This window comes from Odontesthes bonariensis, chromosome 21 (genome assembly GCF_027942865.1).
Source record: "Odontesthes bonariensis isolate fOdoBon6 chromosome 21, fOdoBon6.hap1, whole genome shotgun sequence".
Lineage (NCBI taxonomy): Eukaryota > Metazoa > Chordata > Actinopteri > Atheriniformes > Atherinopsidae > Odontesthes > Odontesthes bonariensis.
The window spans coordinates 8,112,667-8,127,989 of record NC_134526.1 but is presented as its reverse complement, the minus strand read 5'-3'; the positions used below and the strand labels follow the sequence as shown (position 1 = coordinate 8,127,989).

Genomic DNA, 15,323 nt, shown 5'->3' with positions numbered 1-15,323 from the left:
TAAGCATCTATGCCCTGAATGTCCTTATTAGTCCACGTGGGACTGCAAACCTGCAGTATGGTCCCCCAGCTATCAGGTTTACTTAATTCCAAGACTCCTGCATCTATTTTTGATCTCCTGTAAGGTGATACGCTATCCCGCCATTCTGTCTCCTTTACTTTTACCATCAGTTCATCACTGACCATCCTCTCTCACACCCTCTCTCTTTTTTATCCCCATCCAAACTTGAAGCTGTGGCTAAAGATAGACAGGCCTGCAGAGAGGTATATAAGCCCCCCAGGATATACGTAGGCCGCGGGTTCACACAGTCTTCTCTTCCTTGATCATTCAAGCCTGACTCGTAGCTTCTCAAGATGGTGAGTACCAGAGTACCTGCACTCTGCTGATGGAAATATCAACAGGGGAATCAAACCAAACCTATGGATTTACTCTTCTTTTGTGTATCACAGCATGAATTAGAGATTCCAGTAGATCAAACAGTATGTTTCGGACATTTTTATGGATATTTTTGAGATAACCGCAGTTCGTGGTGACGCTGATATCAGGTGCTTGGTAATGATCGGTTACTAGAATTGTAAATTCTAGAATTGTAATCTAGAATTGTAAATTCTAGTTTTATTCAGAAATGTCAAATCCAAAGTTGTGCAGAACGAGAGAACAGGAGAAGATTTTTACGATGAAATATTTAAGGATTTAAGGATTACTCTTGAACTTGTCAAAGAGAAATTTCCGACTTAAGGACCGGGACCTATAGAAAAGTACATAAGACTGTTCGGAAGTATAAGAAATCAATGTATTTACTATTCTGCTATGCTAAATTGATCATTTGTGTCACAGCTTTGATAAGTTAAATAAATAAATGTTTGATTAAACAATGAAATTTGGAGACTGTTTACTTGAGAAAATAAATTTTAGGTAGATAAATGCAGAGTAACACTGCTTTCTATTAAGGGAATCTCAGCATAGCTGTCGATTAGCATTCAAATTAATTTCAAGACTTAACCAATGTGTTTATCCCCCAGTCACCAAAGAAGGCAAAGAGGAGGGCAGGAGGCGGAGACAGCGGCTCCTCCAATGTGTTCTCCATGTTTGAGCAGAGCCAGATTCAGGAGTACAAAGAGGTGAGGTTTGTTTTAAAATGCAGTGACACATCAACCCAACAGCAGGCGGCTTTTTCTACTCCATGAGCATCATTCATGTCGGAATAAGGCGAAGCCCGGGGAGGCTTAATGCTTGCGTGTTAATATGGGTTAGTGGTCAGAACCAATTCCAGAGTACCAGAGTTTGCTTTGTGGCTCTTAGATCTATTTTCTCATCAGTTGTTCTTTCGCATGCCTCCATCTCTCCCCTGACAATTCAATAAGTATGAGAATGTTATTAGATGGAGCGCTGAAATTTTGACGCCATCTGAAGCTCTCCATATTTTGCTCACCTTTGACCTCCCACTCAGCTGTCACTCTGACATCTCTTCAAGGCTCCTTTTGAACAAGCAGAACAACCGGAGCTCTGCGTTTCAACGCAAATAGAACGTGTTACATATATTTGGACTTTATACAAATGCAAACGGCACGGGGTGCGTGTAACTGCCATGTGTGGAGTCCATTAAGGTCAAGGAGATGGGGTTTTACACGGGAATGTTGTCAAGAGATTGCATGATGATGGTGTCTGGATTTTTTGTGTTGCCAAGGGATACGTGCCCAAAACAGAGGAAGCATTCCTGCTGCGATAGGTGATACAGGCTTCTTAAGTGCCACTTGGGGAAGTATGACATGATGATTAGGACGATCTTAGCACTTTGCACAGATGGAAAGATACCAGCCAGAGGGATGTATTTGTAGCCATCAGAGTATGTGTGAGACAAGGTAAGAAATAGGATGGCAAGATGAGAGTGTGGGAAGAAGAAAGGTCAGTGACTAAGTTCAAGTTCAAGTTCAAGTCCAAGAGGTTATCTTAAGTTTCACAGACGTATCGCAGAGCAGATCAGACAGCTGTTCCCTGATGATACTTTCCCAAATTAACATGTAAGAAAAGCCCAGCAGGCACATTAAGCAACCCCACCAGCCCCTCCTGCCCAGCTTAAGGCCACCCGGGCTCAGTCTGACTTTTTGGGTGCAGCTTTTTTCTTGCACAATATCCACTAACGACATTTGCACATAACTGTGACAAAGATACTTTCCAGCTGCCATTTAAATGAGCAAACTGTTGACAGAGAGGTCTGAAAAAGCATGGAGCTAGTTCTCCCCCCTGGCCGTCAACACGTGTTAAATCTGTCCCAAGTGTTTCCTTCCAGCAATAAACCCAGTCTCTGCTTCCCAGGCCTTCACAATCATTGACCAGAACAGAGATGGCATCATCAGCAAAGATGACCTTAGAGACGTTCTGGCCTCAATGGGTGAGTCCTGATCGAACAAATCTACTCCAGGAAAGCATGTGGCGTTATATTATCCTGACTCAAATTTCTGCACTGCCCAGGCCAACTGAACGTGAAGAATGAGGAGCTGGAAGCAATGATCAAGGAGGCCAGCGGCCCCATCAACTTCACCGTCTTCCTCACCATGTTTGGAGAGAAGCTGAAGGGTGAACACTACATTTTTTTCATTTAGATTGCGTATTTGTATTAAAAACTATGTACAACATTTCATTAAAGTGATTTTGGGACTGTAGAAATAATGAAAACTAGTACTTTGGTACATAAGATCCATCTGTTCCTCCCTTTTTTGCCAGGCGCTGACCCCGAGGACGTCATTGTTACCGCCTTCAAAGTCCTGGACCCCGAGGGTACTGGAGCCATCAAGAAGGAATTGTGAGGACTTTTTAAGAATTATTTTACCGTCCACCATGTATGTCCAAATAAGAGGGATGGATTATTGACTCCCAAACTATTTTGCTTTGCCTATTTCAGCCTCCAGGAGCTCCTGACTACTCAGTGCGACAGGTTCACCCCTGAAGAGGTAAAATCCCCAAACTCTTCATCTTGCATGCTATACACAGTGGTCTTGAGGTAATAGAAAGGAGCAAAACAACTACAAATAAAGTACGGAATACAAGCAGTTGTTCTTCAAGCCTACATTGCGCGTGGATTTGTCCAGAGCCAAAATGAGTCACATCCTCGTTTTTTACAGTGAAGATCATCCATTTGTTTTTGGGATTAGTCTTCTCTTTAGCTACTTACTTACAGGTAATTTGCTGTTATGACATGAGGAACTTTCTTTGTTAGTAAAGGGGATAGTTTGACAACACAACTAAATGTCTTGAGAAAATGGTGTCTTTCTTAGATTGATAGATAGACTGATTGTTGTGGATTTTCTTTTTGATCACCCTGGTTTCCTCTCTCGCAGATGAAGAACATGTGGGCCGCCTTCCCCCCAGATGTGGCTGGCAACGTAGACTACAAAAACATCTGCTACGTCATCACACACGGAGAGGAGAAAGAGGAGTAAAGAAAAAGCGAGAAGACAGTTATCCCTTTGCTTTCTGCCTTCCCCTACATTTTCTTTCCTCCTCGTTCTTCCCTCTCCCTCTCCTTCCGTGTAAACCCATGTGCTCAGCCACTCACGTTCAAACCAAAGACTTGTCACACTGACATGTGAGATGGTTGATGTCTATGGGATGTCTATGTTTGCTTATGGGAATAGGGACGATTTTCAATAAAAATTATCCTGTAACATCATTTCCAACCTCAAGCTTTACTCAAACGACCTCACTTTCCTACTTCTTTACCTCTCTCTGCCCTATCACTTCACCCTCTGAAGTGTTTGTGTGAATGAAACACGTCCCTCCGCCTCCCTCGGCATCTGAGAGGGAAACAAGGTTTATTTGGAGGGCCTCACCAAACACGAGGACCTCATTCCAAATTCTGAAGATGTCCTCTTGGGTAGAAACAGTGAGATGTTGGAGAGTATCCACACAGGGAAAAAGCTGCATCCTTAAAGTGATGACAGCTTTCTTTCCTCGAAACATGTGAGAGTCTGAAGGAGAGGAGAGAAAGGGACGAAAGAAAACATACAAGTCTTCGATTTCTTTCCCTTCACTCCTTCTAAGTAAATCGCCTTTTTTTCCATAAGCTGTGTCAAATCCAGCAACGAAACTTTTCCTCGTCTTTCCTCTGTGATGAATAAAAGGGACAAAATGTGAATAAAATCACCTTGCTTTTGTACAATGGTGTGTCTGTTCAGTGGCTCTGTGGGGTTTGTGGAACTCAACAGTGAAAAAACTATTACTGACACCTGGTGGAGCACTTTGCATATGTGTGTTCACACTTCAGCCTGAAAGCACAGTACAAATAATTATCACGATCATATCACATCCTGTCTAATACAGCAAGTGTACTTCTCCTGCTTGAAAATAACCAAGGGCTATCTAAATCAAGCCACAAGTTCATAATATGCCTAAAACATGATGAAAAGTCTTATGATCAAGTCACATCAGCGTAAAGAAAACCTAAAGACTGAATTCTTTATCATGTCTGTTAAATCATTAGAGCAGTCATGTGCAAACAGAAACACACCGAGACAGAAACACACCATGATGATTTAATATATTATGGTTTATTACTCATCACAAATGTCATTACTTATAAATACAAGTTGTTGATCTGAAGGAATGAATTAATTTAGCTATGATTTTATTTCACTTTCGCCAGAGAGAGTGACATGTAAACTTAAAGACACAAAAGACATAACGGCATGGCATGAACAACAGCTAACACACTTTTTTTAAGTACTTGCATCAGTGGAGTCATTCCCAATGAAGTGTAGTAAAGGACAACTTCAGCATTAATGTGGAAATGCACGAAGGACAAGAGGACAGAAATGGATCTTCTTAATTCATCCTCAATATTGCAGAGCAAAGTGCTGAGTCTACAGCGAGCATCAGATTCACTTGATCGTCACGTCTCCGGCTGTCGTAACAAAGATAACTGACGTTATCATCCCGACGTGAGATGTGAGGAGGTATTGCTCTTAAAAAAAAATCAGTCCACATGCCTGAAAGTGTGCTGAAAAAAAAACCAAACAAAAAAACAAACAAACGAACAAAAAACACCCACTGAAGCACAAAATGAGATTTTCCATGGGACCGCTCTGATTAAGTCAGTGCTGCTGTCACCACACACACCGACAGTCACGATGGAAGAAGGTTTGCATAGATGCGTTTGGGTTACCCATGCGAAAACGACTCAATCTGTGCCAACAGTGGTGTGAAAACAGAGGATTAAGTGAGACATTTACACATCTAAATGACAACCATGAAAAGACCTGAAACAAGTGGAGAAACGGTGAATATGGAGGATATGTTGGCTACAATTACGCGAAAGTCCCGCTAATTATTAACTACGAAAACAGTACAGTTAAAGAGCATCAATGTTTTGTTTTTTTTGATGGTTTTCACACTAACTACCCGACACTATTCATTGTATACTGATGGGGTTCAGTGCCATTTAATGTATGCATAAATATGTTACAGTACAGAACACTGAGTGTAAATAGATTAGGAAGTTAGTTCTTAAGTCATTATGAATGTTAGAACAAAAACTGGTGAGACGAACATACTGAAGATCTTCAATTAAAGAGCTGTACAAAGCTCATAAATCACCTCCCTGTTTATCATACAGTACAAAGACTTTTTCTTCCCATATATTCTGGCTGGATCAACCGTCTCAAAGTTTGTTCTATCGGAGGCCCATTTTTTTTCACTCAAGTCTGCTTAATACTGCACTTCCATGAACTCGAGACTCGTGAACCAAACTGACCGAACTAACGATGACAGTAAAATTAAATAATAGAAAAGACATGCATCAAGTTTGTTGTGTAAAAGCAGAGGACTTGACGTGCAAAGGAAAAAAAAAACCAAAAAAGATCCTCCTGCAACTACGTTGTGTAATCTGCCATCATTCCAGTCCATCAGGTATCGCTTACTCACTTAGAAAAATAGTAAGAATGAAAATAATAATTCATAATATACTATATTTGATTAAATTAACCACTTTGTACATAAATACAGTCGCCCACAGGTCAAAGATCAGAGGTTAATGCTACATTGGCACACCCGGCACCTCTCGTCAAGTGGCTTCCTATAGATCCTCAAAGTAGAGATTTCAAACTACCAAGACTCAATTTCTATGTCAACTTCAGTGGTGCTTTGTGACAGAAACTCACAAGTGCAAATCAAATCCTTCATTCTTTTAAGATGCTTGAAATCACATTCTAATGGATAACGCACAGAAGCTCTTACCCATTCTGAAATTTTGGCGAAATAAAACGCATACACCATTTGGATCTAATCAATATCAACGTTAATTTTACAGAAGGACATTTGGTCTGCGTGACGCTCTTTCACACAAACAGTTTATTAACAACGCTGTGAATCTAAGATAACTTAAAATAAAAACTACGCATGCTCCCCTTTTGTTAGTTTGTCCAGACTAAAAGCGTCCGGTTGTACTTCTCCCTCTTTTCATCTGCTGTCCATCAGATCTACTCCAATGACAGAACGAAAGTAGTTTCTATGGGACCAACCATAGAAAGGAATAAATGGTGCTTTGACGTTAGCTTTGAAATAAAAAAATAACAGCATCGGGAGACCGTACACAGAACAACACATTTCACTATACTACTAAGGCACACACTCACTAACAACATTTAACAAGACAATAAATACAACCTGAACACGACTAGCATTTCTGTCTTCAGTGCCTGCATTTGAGATGACTTCATTTATTTATTTTTTAGTCTTTTTATTATTTTTTTTTACCCAGATATTCATATTACCTGCCAACGAGGAAGTCTCGACAGGATAGATGGAGTGTTAACTGGATCCTATGTACTGTAGCTACACTTCTAATTTACATAATCTATGGCACTATTTCTGAAAATATTCAGTCCAACACTCCCCAGCTCTGATGTCTCTCTAACAACTGCCATCAATCTGTTAAAAATGAAAACAAAAATAAAAAAAAACTAAAACAGATAATGACTGTAAATCCTGAAGAGATATTCAGATTCACAGCCTGTGCTCCAGTTGAAAAAAGGATATTTGTCCCACGTCAATAAAACTCAGTGAAAAAGAAAGCATTAAGCAAAAGGCCAAATGCCCCTCGAGGTGCTATTAAAACCATGATCCAGTCTTCTCCATCACAGTCCTTGAACTTGTTTAAGTCTTAGAAACAACGTGTTACACGGGAAGTCATCCCCATCTTTTATATTAATTCCTCTTTCTGTTTCTGGAGGGCTTTTGTTCCTCTGTCCTCTTTTATGTTTAGCCTCCCTTTTCATTATCCCAGAACGACGGGGTGAAAACTAGGCCGAATCTCCCGCCGCTGTCGCTCCGTTTTTGTCCTCCACCTCTCCTCCCCCTTTGTCTTTTTTCTTCCCTCCTTTCTTCTTCTCTTTTTCTAGCCTCTCTTTCTCTTTCTTCTGCCTCTCCTTTTCAGCTTTTTCCTTTTCCTTCTTTTCTTTTAGTTTTTTCTTCTCGTCTTCTTTTTCCTTCCTCTTGTCCTCTTTGCTTTTCTTCTTCTTCTTTCCTTCTTCCTCTCCAGCCGCAGCGTCAGCTGATGGTGTCGCTTCTTTTTGTGGATCCAGACATGGCAGCAGAGGGGCATTGTTTGCAGTAGGAGAGGGGATAGTTTGAGTAATTTGCTCCGAGACAATCTTAGGGGATGGGGACAGAGTGTTAGGTGGGGGTGTGCTTTGCATGGCAGCAGGCTGGATCTGTGCTGATGAGCTCTCTGCAGCTTGAGCCGATCCACGGGATGAGCCAGTTTCCCCCCCGACTAAGGGACTTTGGGCACGGAATACCGGTGGTTTCTGACCTGCCCCTGGGGGAATAGGTGGTTTATGGCTGGGGCCTCGGCTTGGGCTTGATGACAGTGCAGATGAAGAGTGAGCTGGCGTAGGCTCCATTCCTGACGGCCCTGAGAAGGAGCCCGTCTTAGTTTGGGAACGGAAAGGAGCCTTAGACCTTCGGAAGCCAGGGAGTGAGAGGAGGCTGGAGGAAGCCCTGAGGGGTCCTGGCGGTGGGACTGGGCTTCCAAGGAATGAGAAGCTACCACCAGAGCTGATGGAGGCAGCGCGGCGTTTGAACTCATAGATGGCTCTGGTACCATGGAGTCTGCGCCCTGGCTGGTGTGTCAGCTCCCCTCTCGACTCCCTCCATTTCCTCACCTGAACGCTGCACTCCCTTTCAATGAGAGCCTCAGTCACTGGAAGCATAATGACCTGGACATCAACACATCAGACAGCGACGAGACAGAGAGAGGAAGTGAAGAGCATTGGACTGGGCATGACATGACAAAATGACTCATTACTCGTGTCTCCGAGTGAGAAACAGAAGCAAGATCAGTTCATGAGAACGCTCCGCAAAAAACTCAGAGACAGAAAGACTCACCTCCTGTACCAATATGTCTTCTCGGATAGTGTCGGGTGAGATGTTTCTTAGACGCTCCATGGTCTCATACATGCCCTGTAGTTCCCGCAGTTTATCCACAGAGCCAAGCATCTGTTTCAGTAACACCAAGCCCACACGAAATACGATCTTTACACCTACAACCAGAGAATTCAATTAGGTTTCTGACAAACCACAGAAGAAGAACAAAACTACACAAAACATATCAGTGAAATGATCCAGTTATCACCATTCTGATACAAGAAAAAGTTCAATATGCATCCAATCAATCTCACATAATTCACCACCAGTCAGAGCTGGTTGCGAGCTGTGAAGATATGAGTTATACCTTCACAGAAAAACATGTCCCATACACGCAGGACACAGGACCATGGTAATGTGCGTGAGAAGATACACATGAACCACTCGGTCATGTAGAGAATGGGATCAATCTTGAACTTCTTAAGATGCCGGTATGCCATTGGACATGTACGCCGCAACAGATAGAAGAATATCTCGCCATCCAGCTGGATCGCCTCCTAAAAAACAGAGACTTGAGAGGTCAACAAAAGGTGATAAATTGACAGAAAAGGACGGAGAGGGTGTTGATTCACTCACCAGCCCTGCACTGTAGTAGCCAGGAAGATACTTCTCACATATCTGGACGAGGCACCAAAAAGCTTGCTGTAAAACGAAACCAATTTACAAGGTTACGGTCGTTAAAACACACCACACATGCTGCTCAAATGTTATCAATGTTACATAGCGTCCTTAACCATCCACATTCCTATTTTTATTTTAGGCTTTAAATTGTATCTGCATATTATTTATGAATTTGATCACTCTGCTGCTCCTTTTTGCAACTGTGATGTGCAACTTTGAGGCAAAAAAGCTTTCAAATTCTCATAGTCGCATACAGCACTACCTATTTATTTATGGAACTGAGCAAACTACGGTTTCAGGTGGTCAGAGTATAGATTTGGAAACTGTGTGGTCTCTATTGTGGTGTGTCGTATGACTTTTCTATATGCATGTATTTTTTTCCCCCATGGTTTTGTCCTTCTAAGTGTTGCTTCTGCTCTGTTTAACACTGTAGCTAGGACTTGAGTTGTAAAAGTGCTATTAGAAACATTCTTGGGAAAGCAGCCACTTAACACATCAGGGCTTTTCGGTTGACATTGCAATACCATAAGCATTTATTTCCTATACAACGTCACCTCAGCAGGCATATGCATGAGCAGCACTGCAGCCACTGGAGCCTGGGCCTGGCAGTAGCCCTCATCAGGCCGGTAGATGGTGTAGGCCTTAAGGATTCGGTACAAGTCCTGTTGTCTGTGGGAACAAGCATGAAAATTACTGAGTAGCCAACAAGTTGAACCCCAGTATTAACAGTATTCCTTAGCTGCATCAGTATCTGATATGGTTACCTTTTCTTTAAATTCAGATACAAAACATTGTCTAATAGTGATCATCTAAAATGTGTTCCTTGTATTCAGGTGCAGCGTATTCAACAGATTGAACTTGTGGATGTCTTTAAAATGAAGGACACAGCAATAGGAATGCAGATTTTACTATTTTTGGACAACAAGAAAAAAAGAAGAAGAAAATCACAAGATAAATATATGAGTGAGTTATGAATAGATCTGGCAGCCATTTATATAACTTGTCTGCCCAAGTTTTAACACTGCGTTGGAAACCCTGAGGTATGTTTAACTATGGTGCAAAATAAAGTGCAGGTGACTTTACCCGTGACCACCACGAGCAGCAAACATCTCATGAAAGGGGAACTGCCGGTGGAGATCCTTCTCTATAATGTCCAGCCATTTAGCCTCACCTGGCTCTCTTTCCAGCTCCTGTGGTGAACAATGTGGAAAAGAAACAATCTTTGTAATCAATTTTTGATTCCATAAATTAGCCATTAAAGTAGGTTACACTACAAAACCCTCTATAAAAATTAAATAAAGTGGAAGAGGATTTCTTCTGCATATGAAAGGAACATGGGTACGTAATCTCTTGGGTCGCAGGTCAAGCCAAGGCCAGACCCCCAACTTGGATAAAGAGGCAGGGCCAGAGCAGGCAGGATTACTGGTCAAGATAAGAAGCTTACAGCTTGCTTGATCCGTGCCAGCGCCCCTTTAGCACCCCTGGAGCTTAAATTGCCCTACTCAGCTACTCTTTACAGTGGTCCCCACCTCAGTTACTCAGTCAAAACACCATGACTCATTCACTGATCTTACCCTTCTCAAGAACTACAATCGATCGTTTGAAGGATTATAAACAAATTAATAAATAAGAAAACCATGAAAGTCTAGTTAAAAAAAAAAGAAAAAGAAGAGGACACGTTACATCAAATTTCCCAGGGTTAGCATTCAGAAGGTCTTGGCTGTTGGACAGTAACTGCCAGGCTTTGGACCTGAGAGAAGATGGAATCCCCTTCCTACAGCGCAGCTTCACCTGTAATGCACCGACACACCGAGTATTAGCCGACACGTCAAATATAACACTTCCATTCACTCACAGTTCTCGTTTTTAGCCACACATAAATCCAACAGAAATGTGGCTGCGCATACCTTCTGGAAACGATGTTTGACCCACTTATCCCAGTGGCAGAACATATCCAGCCATTTCATCTCCCTCTGCCGGGCAACTTCAACTCGAACGTCCTTTTCGCTGGAAACATGAACAATAAAAAAATTACTCAATAACTGGCAGAACTGGGAAGTTGTTTTTTCCACTTCTCATAATCCTAAATATTGCATATCTCTTAGTCCACAGACAGAAAAGCACTAACTCACTTTTTTACTGTTATTTGCACATTATTATGCTGAATAACACAGTTACAGAAAATCATTAACAGCCACCAGAACGCACTGCTGATGGAAGATCAATAAGATCTTAATTATTTATCAGTCGAAGTGCAATTAGCCCGTCAGAAAAACAGAAGCTAATCTGACCAAAAGAGTGAGGAAGAGAGCTGATGGGTGTGAGGGGGTGATGCCACAGAGACACAGAGTCAGTACATACTGACTCACTAAAGCGCTCTCAGCATTATCTGAGTCAGACCAAGGGGAGATAAAGGACAGACAGTTATGTTTAGTGCAGCAGAGAAGAAAAAGACTACAGAAAAAAGAGGTTGAGACTGAAAACAAAGGTCAGATAGAGCAGAGTGGCTAATTGAAAGGAACACAGTTGAGCTAGATGTACATTTGTCCGTGAAAGCCATTTCTGTTGCCCTAATAGTGTTTCATATTGGAAAAAAAAGAGACCTCATGCTCTAGATAAAGCATGATGGTAAAAACTAGATGACTTTTTACCTCCCTCACAAAACCACATTTAATAAGTGTTTAAAAATATCTTAAACCAAGCTATTCAACATGATAAAAATGAGCAAACACGATAAGCATTTTTCTCAGTAACAGGGAGTGTGAGTGATTATGACTTTATGTCCTATGACCTACCCTGCTTCACTGAACTGGTTTCCACCCAGGAAGCCATATTTATCAGTGCGTCTGACAGTCAGGCCATTGATCTCTGAGTCTGAACCCAGAGAGCTCCCATCCTCTCCCAATCCAGACAAGGACTCCAACGTTCCTGACATCAGACTGGCTGATTCTAGATAGCTGAGGTTGTCGAGGGCTGGCCGCTGGTTGGGGTTTGGTAGTGGGATGAATGGTTCGTGGATCAGTGGAACAGTGGGGCTGGGGTGTCCACTGGCCCCACTTCTGGTGGGGGAAGTGGGCAGGTCTCCCTTCCTGGCTTCACTGGAAGGGTCATGCATTGGGGACAGAGGAGGAGGCACACTTTGAGGATTTTGTGCTTCTTGGAGTGGCTGAGGTTTCTCCTCATCAGCTGTTGATGCTGCCAAAGGAGCAGGTGTGGCATTAAAATCCACACTCATTTGGGGTAGACCCACTGTAAGCTGCTCATCATCCATGACAGGGTCTGGGTTACAGGTGACATGCACATTAGGGTACAGATTAGGACTGGGATTTTGATAAGGAGAGGGTGATGCCTGAAGCACATTTCTCTGAGATGAAGGCTCACTTGCCAGTTCTAAAGTCTCAGTTTCAGTATTTAAGAGCTCCGCAGGTGGGTTACTGGTCACTGTCTCCAGCTTATCAATATGAGCTCCAGTTTCTGTATCATTCCCCACTGATTCCTCTCTTTGTGGAGCAGCCTCGTGTACCAATGTTGGAAGGGAGGTCTCAGCAGGGAGTGTTGTGGGATTTGTAGGTAGGTGGGGAGTCAAAGGTGAACCCCTTAACAGTGCTGTGGGAGTGCTTCCGGTCAAAGCTCCATCAGTGTAAAGGGAAGACTTGGGTACAGGCATCTCCTTAAAAGACTCGGAAACAGGTTTGTTGGAAGCAGGGAGCACTGACGAAGACGGTGCGATGGATGGAGTCGCATGAGGATCACCAAGTGCAGGAGGTGATGGGGATAAGGTGGAGAGCTCAGCCATGGTTCCACTCTGATCTCTCCTTCATAAATAAATAGAAAACAAAAGTGAGTTATCTTTATCCATAGTGAGGGTGTTTATTCAGTTCAAACTATAATAATGAATGAACACCTTCAACGCTTTACTCAATCTTTTAAATAATGAAAAGTCAGAGGAGATATATTCCAATACAAAGGGTAAATATACAAACTTCCTTTACAAGCCATTGCTTTCAGTGACTTTAAAGAGCAATTTTTCACAGAATATGAGTTGAATGCGTTTGATAACCAAGAGCTCTATTAAGCATAAAAAAAAGCATATTCAAAATCATGGCAAATTCCTGGACACTGCTGACATATACAACTTGGAAGAGGATTTATAATACAGTTATAATGAATCCACTTCAAGCAAAGTGTGATACTGTCGTAGTTTGAACTGAACTGAGTAAGGCAAGGCAATTTTATGTGTAGAGCACAATTCGTACACAAGGCAATTCAAAGGGCTTATCTTTGAATTGTATCAAATTGTAACTTTGAAAAGTATAACTTTATTAATACTCAAATGGAAACTGCATACATTTCTGAAAAAAAATCTAATTACAGACAGCAACAGATGCCTCAAGCTATATTTCCTCTTTTGCTACAGAAGCATTTCACAGTTAAATGATAATGGCATGGTTTTATAATTCAGGAAGTTGTTAATGGATGATACATTGAAGACATTAGCGAAGATGACGCCAAAAAAAATCAAATAGGCTACTATCAATGTAATATTCAATTTCCCACAGCTTCACAAAAGCGGTGAGCAGAGTGTCAAATACGTCGCTCACAGAGATTTAATAACTTTTTTATCATGTACCATGGCATATGCATTGAGATGTAACACTGTCAACAAAGCGCCTGGAAACCCATGGTGAACCAGTATTTTGCTGATAAAGCAGGTCCCTAACTGTGATGGTTGTCCCACACAGACATCGGTTACATGCTGCTGTAGCAGCGAATAGCACCACTCTCTTTGTTGTCAATCTCACTAGAGGCCGATGCAACTCAACTTCCCGATTCAGGGGCAACGGTATACTAATAGCTGACAGTTAACACCCTCATTGCCTACCGAGGCCCTGGCCGAGCAGAGCCCACGGCCTTGTCCTGCCAAGTGCCCCGATCAACAACAACTTCATCTCCGCTTTAACTCACCTACGACCGGCGTGTCACACTGATCCGTCCGCCTGGATAGCCAGGGGGTTCCTGTAGGCACGTCCCCCCGCCACAGTTTCGGTTCCGTAATCTCCGTTTGATGAAAACACGAAAGAGCAAGACCAGTGTAGGAGCCGCTGAACAGCGAGAGCAACTGGAAGAGCAAACGTCCTGCAATCTGCAAGCTAGCTAGCTAAGTTACAAGCTAGCTAAGTTAGCTAATTTTAGCCTACTGTTACTATTAGCATTAGCGTTGTTAGTGTTCTGTTTCTGTTAGCCTTGCTAGTTAGCAGAAGGTCTCCGTTACCTCGGTTAGATATGCGACCTTACTGTAGCCAGTCTTATCAAATGTAAGCAACCCTCTTAGTAATACTTTATATGATGAATCAAAAGAACATTGTGTGATTAATTTATCCAAGCATAGCGGGAGGGTTGCATCCAACACGAACAGCTTGCATTTCCTACTGACAGCTACGTGCGTGTTCTCGTCAATGTCGTCGGGCACGCACACGTACAGGAGCCTCCCTTCCACAAAGCAGAAATTGATATTGTACTTCTTTCAGCTCAGTTACTTTTCAACAGTATTTTCTTTAGGTTTTGACGTAATTTTATATCAGTCACGCAAATTATTTATTCGTTAAACTATGTTTATGTTTGAAGTTACCTAAAAAAAACATTCGAAGATACTTCTTAAGTGAAGCAATGGATGGAAGGTTAGTCATATATTTCTTAATAAAAGCACTAGATGGCAACACCGTCCATAATACTGATAAGCTTTTCACCTCTCCATGGAGATTCAGGGTTGTGATACCAAAACACACTCAGACTCACATGTCTGGTTTATATTGCCCGTGGGCACTCTCCATTGACACAATGTGTTCCCTGATGCCTAACCCAAACCTTTACCCTAAAACCAAGTCTTAACCCTAAAAAAAAATCACTTGTACAGACCAAGTTTCTGTCACAGGAAGACCCCAACAGTTAGTGTGCAGTCAGATTTTTGTCCCTATCATGTTGGAAAAACAAATACACGTGTGCAGTCACAAAGAGTGTTGTTTTCATGACTTCAGGCAACACTGCATTGACTTTTACCCATTCGACATGCACCAATCGAAACCTTAACTAGCTGTCTTACCCTTGCCTGAGCCTACATTAATCTAACCTTAAGACAGGTCGTCATCTTAAACCTTTATTTTCATTACGGGGACTTGATTGTCCCCATAAGGACAGCACATTAGACCTGTTATTTTAAAGCAAATTGAAATGATTCCCATTCTCCATGCTGTGGAATGACCAGATATAAAATTATTTTGATT

General features: G+C 42.1%; 2 protein-coding genes across 2 annotated transcripts; one reads left to right on the top strand and one right to left on the bottom strand.

Moving 5' to 3' along the window:
* Window positions 1-247: 247 nt before the first annotated feature.
* mylpfa (myosin light chain, phosphorylatable, fast skeletal muscle a) lies at window positions 248-4,159 on the top strand. Its single transcript, XM_075454926.1, has 7 exons — window positions 248-356; window positions 1,023-1,121; window positions 2,317-2,392; window positions 2,473-2,577; window positions 2,725-2,803; window positions 2,903-2,951; window positions 3,339-4,159. The coding sequence occupies exons 1-7, from the start codon at window positions 354-356 to the stop codon at window positions 3,438-3,440; spliced, it is 513 nt and encodes a 170-aa protein (XP_075311041.1). The 5' UTR covers window positions 248-353; the 3' UTR covers window positions 3,441-4,159.
* Window positions 4,160-4,531: 372 nt separating this feature from the next.
* Window positions 4,532-14,481, bottom strand: tbc1d10b (TBC1 domain family, member 10b). The gene is made up of 10 exons (XM_075453431.1): window positions 14,008-14,481; window positions 11,838-12,857; window positions 10,950-11,049; window positions 10,726-10,833; window positions 10,126-10,232; window positions 9,597-9,711; window positions 8,998-9,063; window positions 8,729-8,918; window positions 8,383-8,537; window positions 4,532-8,213 (listed from the first exon to the last, which is right to left on the bottom strand). The coding sequence occupies exons 2-10, from the start codon at window positions 12,836-12,838 to the stop codon at window positions 7,296-7,298; spliced, it is 2,760 nt and encodes a 919-aa protein (XP_075309546.1). The 5' UTR covers window positions 12,839-12,857; window positions 14,008-14,481; the 3' UTR covers window positions 4,532-7,295.
* Between the last annotated feature and the right edge of the window lie 842 nt (window positions 14,482-15,323).

What these genes read in the sequence shown, in the direction of transcription:
- mylpfa (XM_075454926.1), top strand. An exon ending in GTTTGGAGAGAAGCTGAAGG is followed by an intron (nt 2,578 to 2,724) that starts GTGAACACTACA and finishes CTTTTTTGCCAG; the next exon opens with GCGCTGACCCCGAGGACGTC. An exon ending in GGAGCCATCAAGAAGGAATT is followed by an intron (nt 2,804 to 2,902) that starts GTGAGGACTTTT and finishes TGCCTATTTCAG; the next exon opens with CCTCCAGGAGCTCCTGACTA.
- tbc1d10b (XM_075453431.1), bottom strand. Translation starts at nt 12,838, where the DNA reads ATGGCTGAGCTCTCCACCTTATCCCCATCACCTCCTGCACTTGGTGAT. An exon ending in CTAACCCTGGGAAATTTGAT is followed by an intron (nt 10,233 to 10,725) that starts GTAACGTGTCCT and finishes TGTTCACCACAG; the next exon opens with GAGCTGGAAAGAGAGCCAGG. An exon ending in GGACATGTTTTTCTGTGAAG is followed by an intron (nt 8,538 to 8,728) that starts GTATAACTCATA and finishes CTCTGGTTGTAG; the next exon opens with GTGTAAAGATCGTATTTCGT.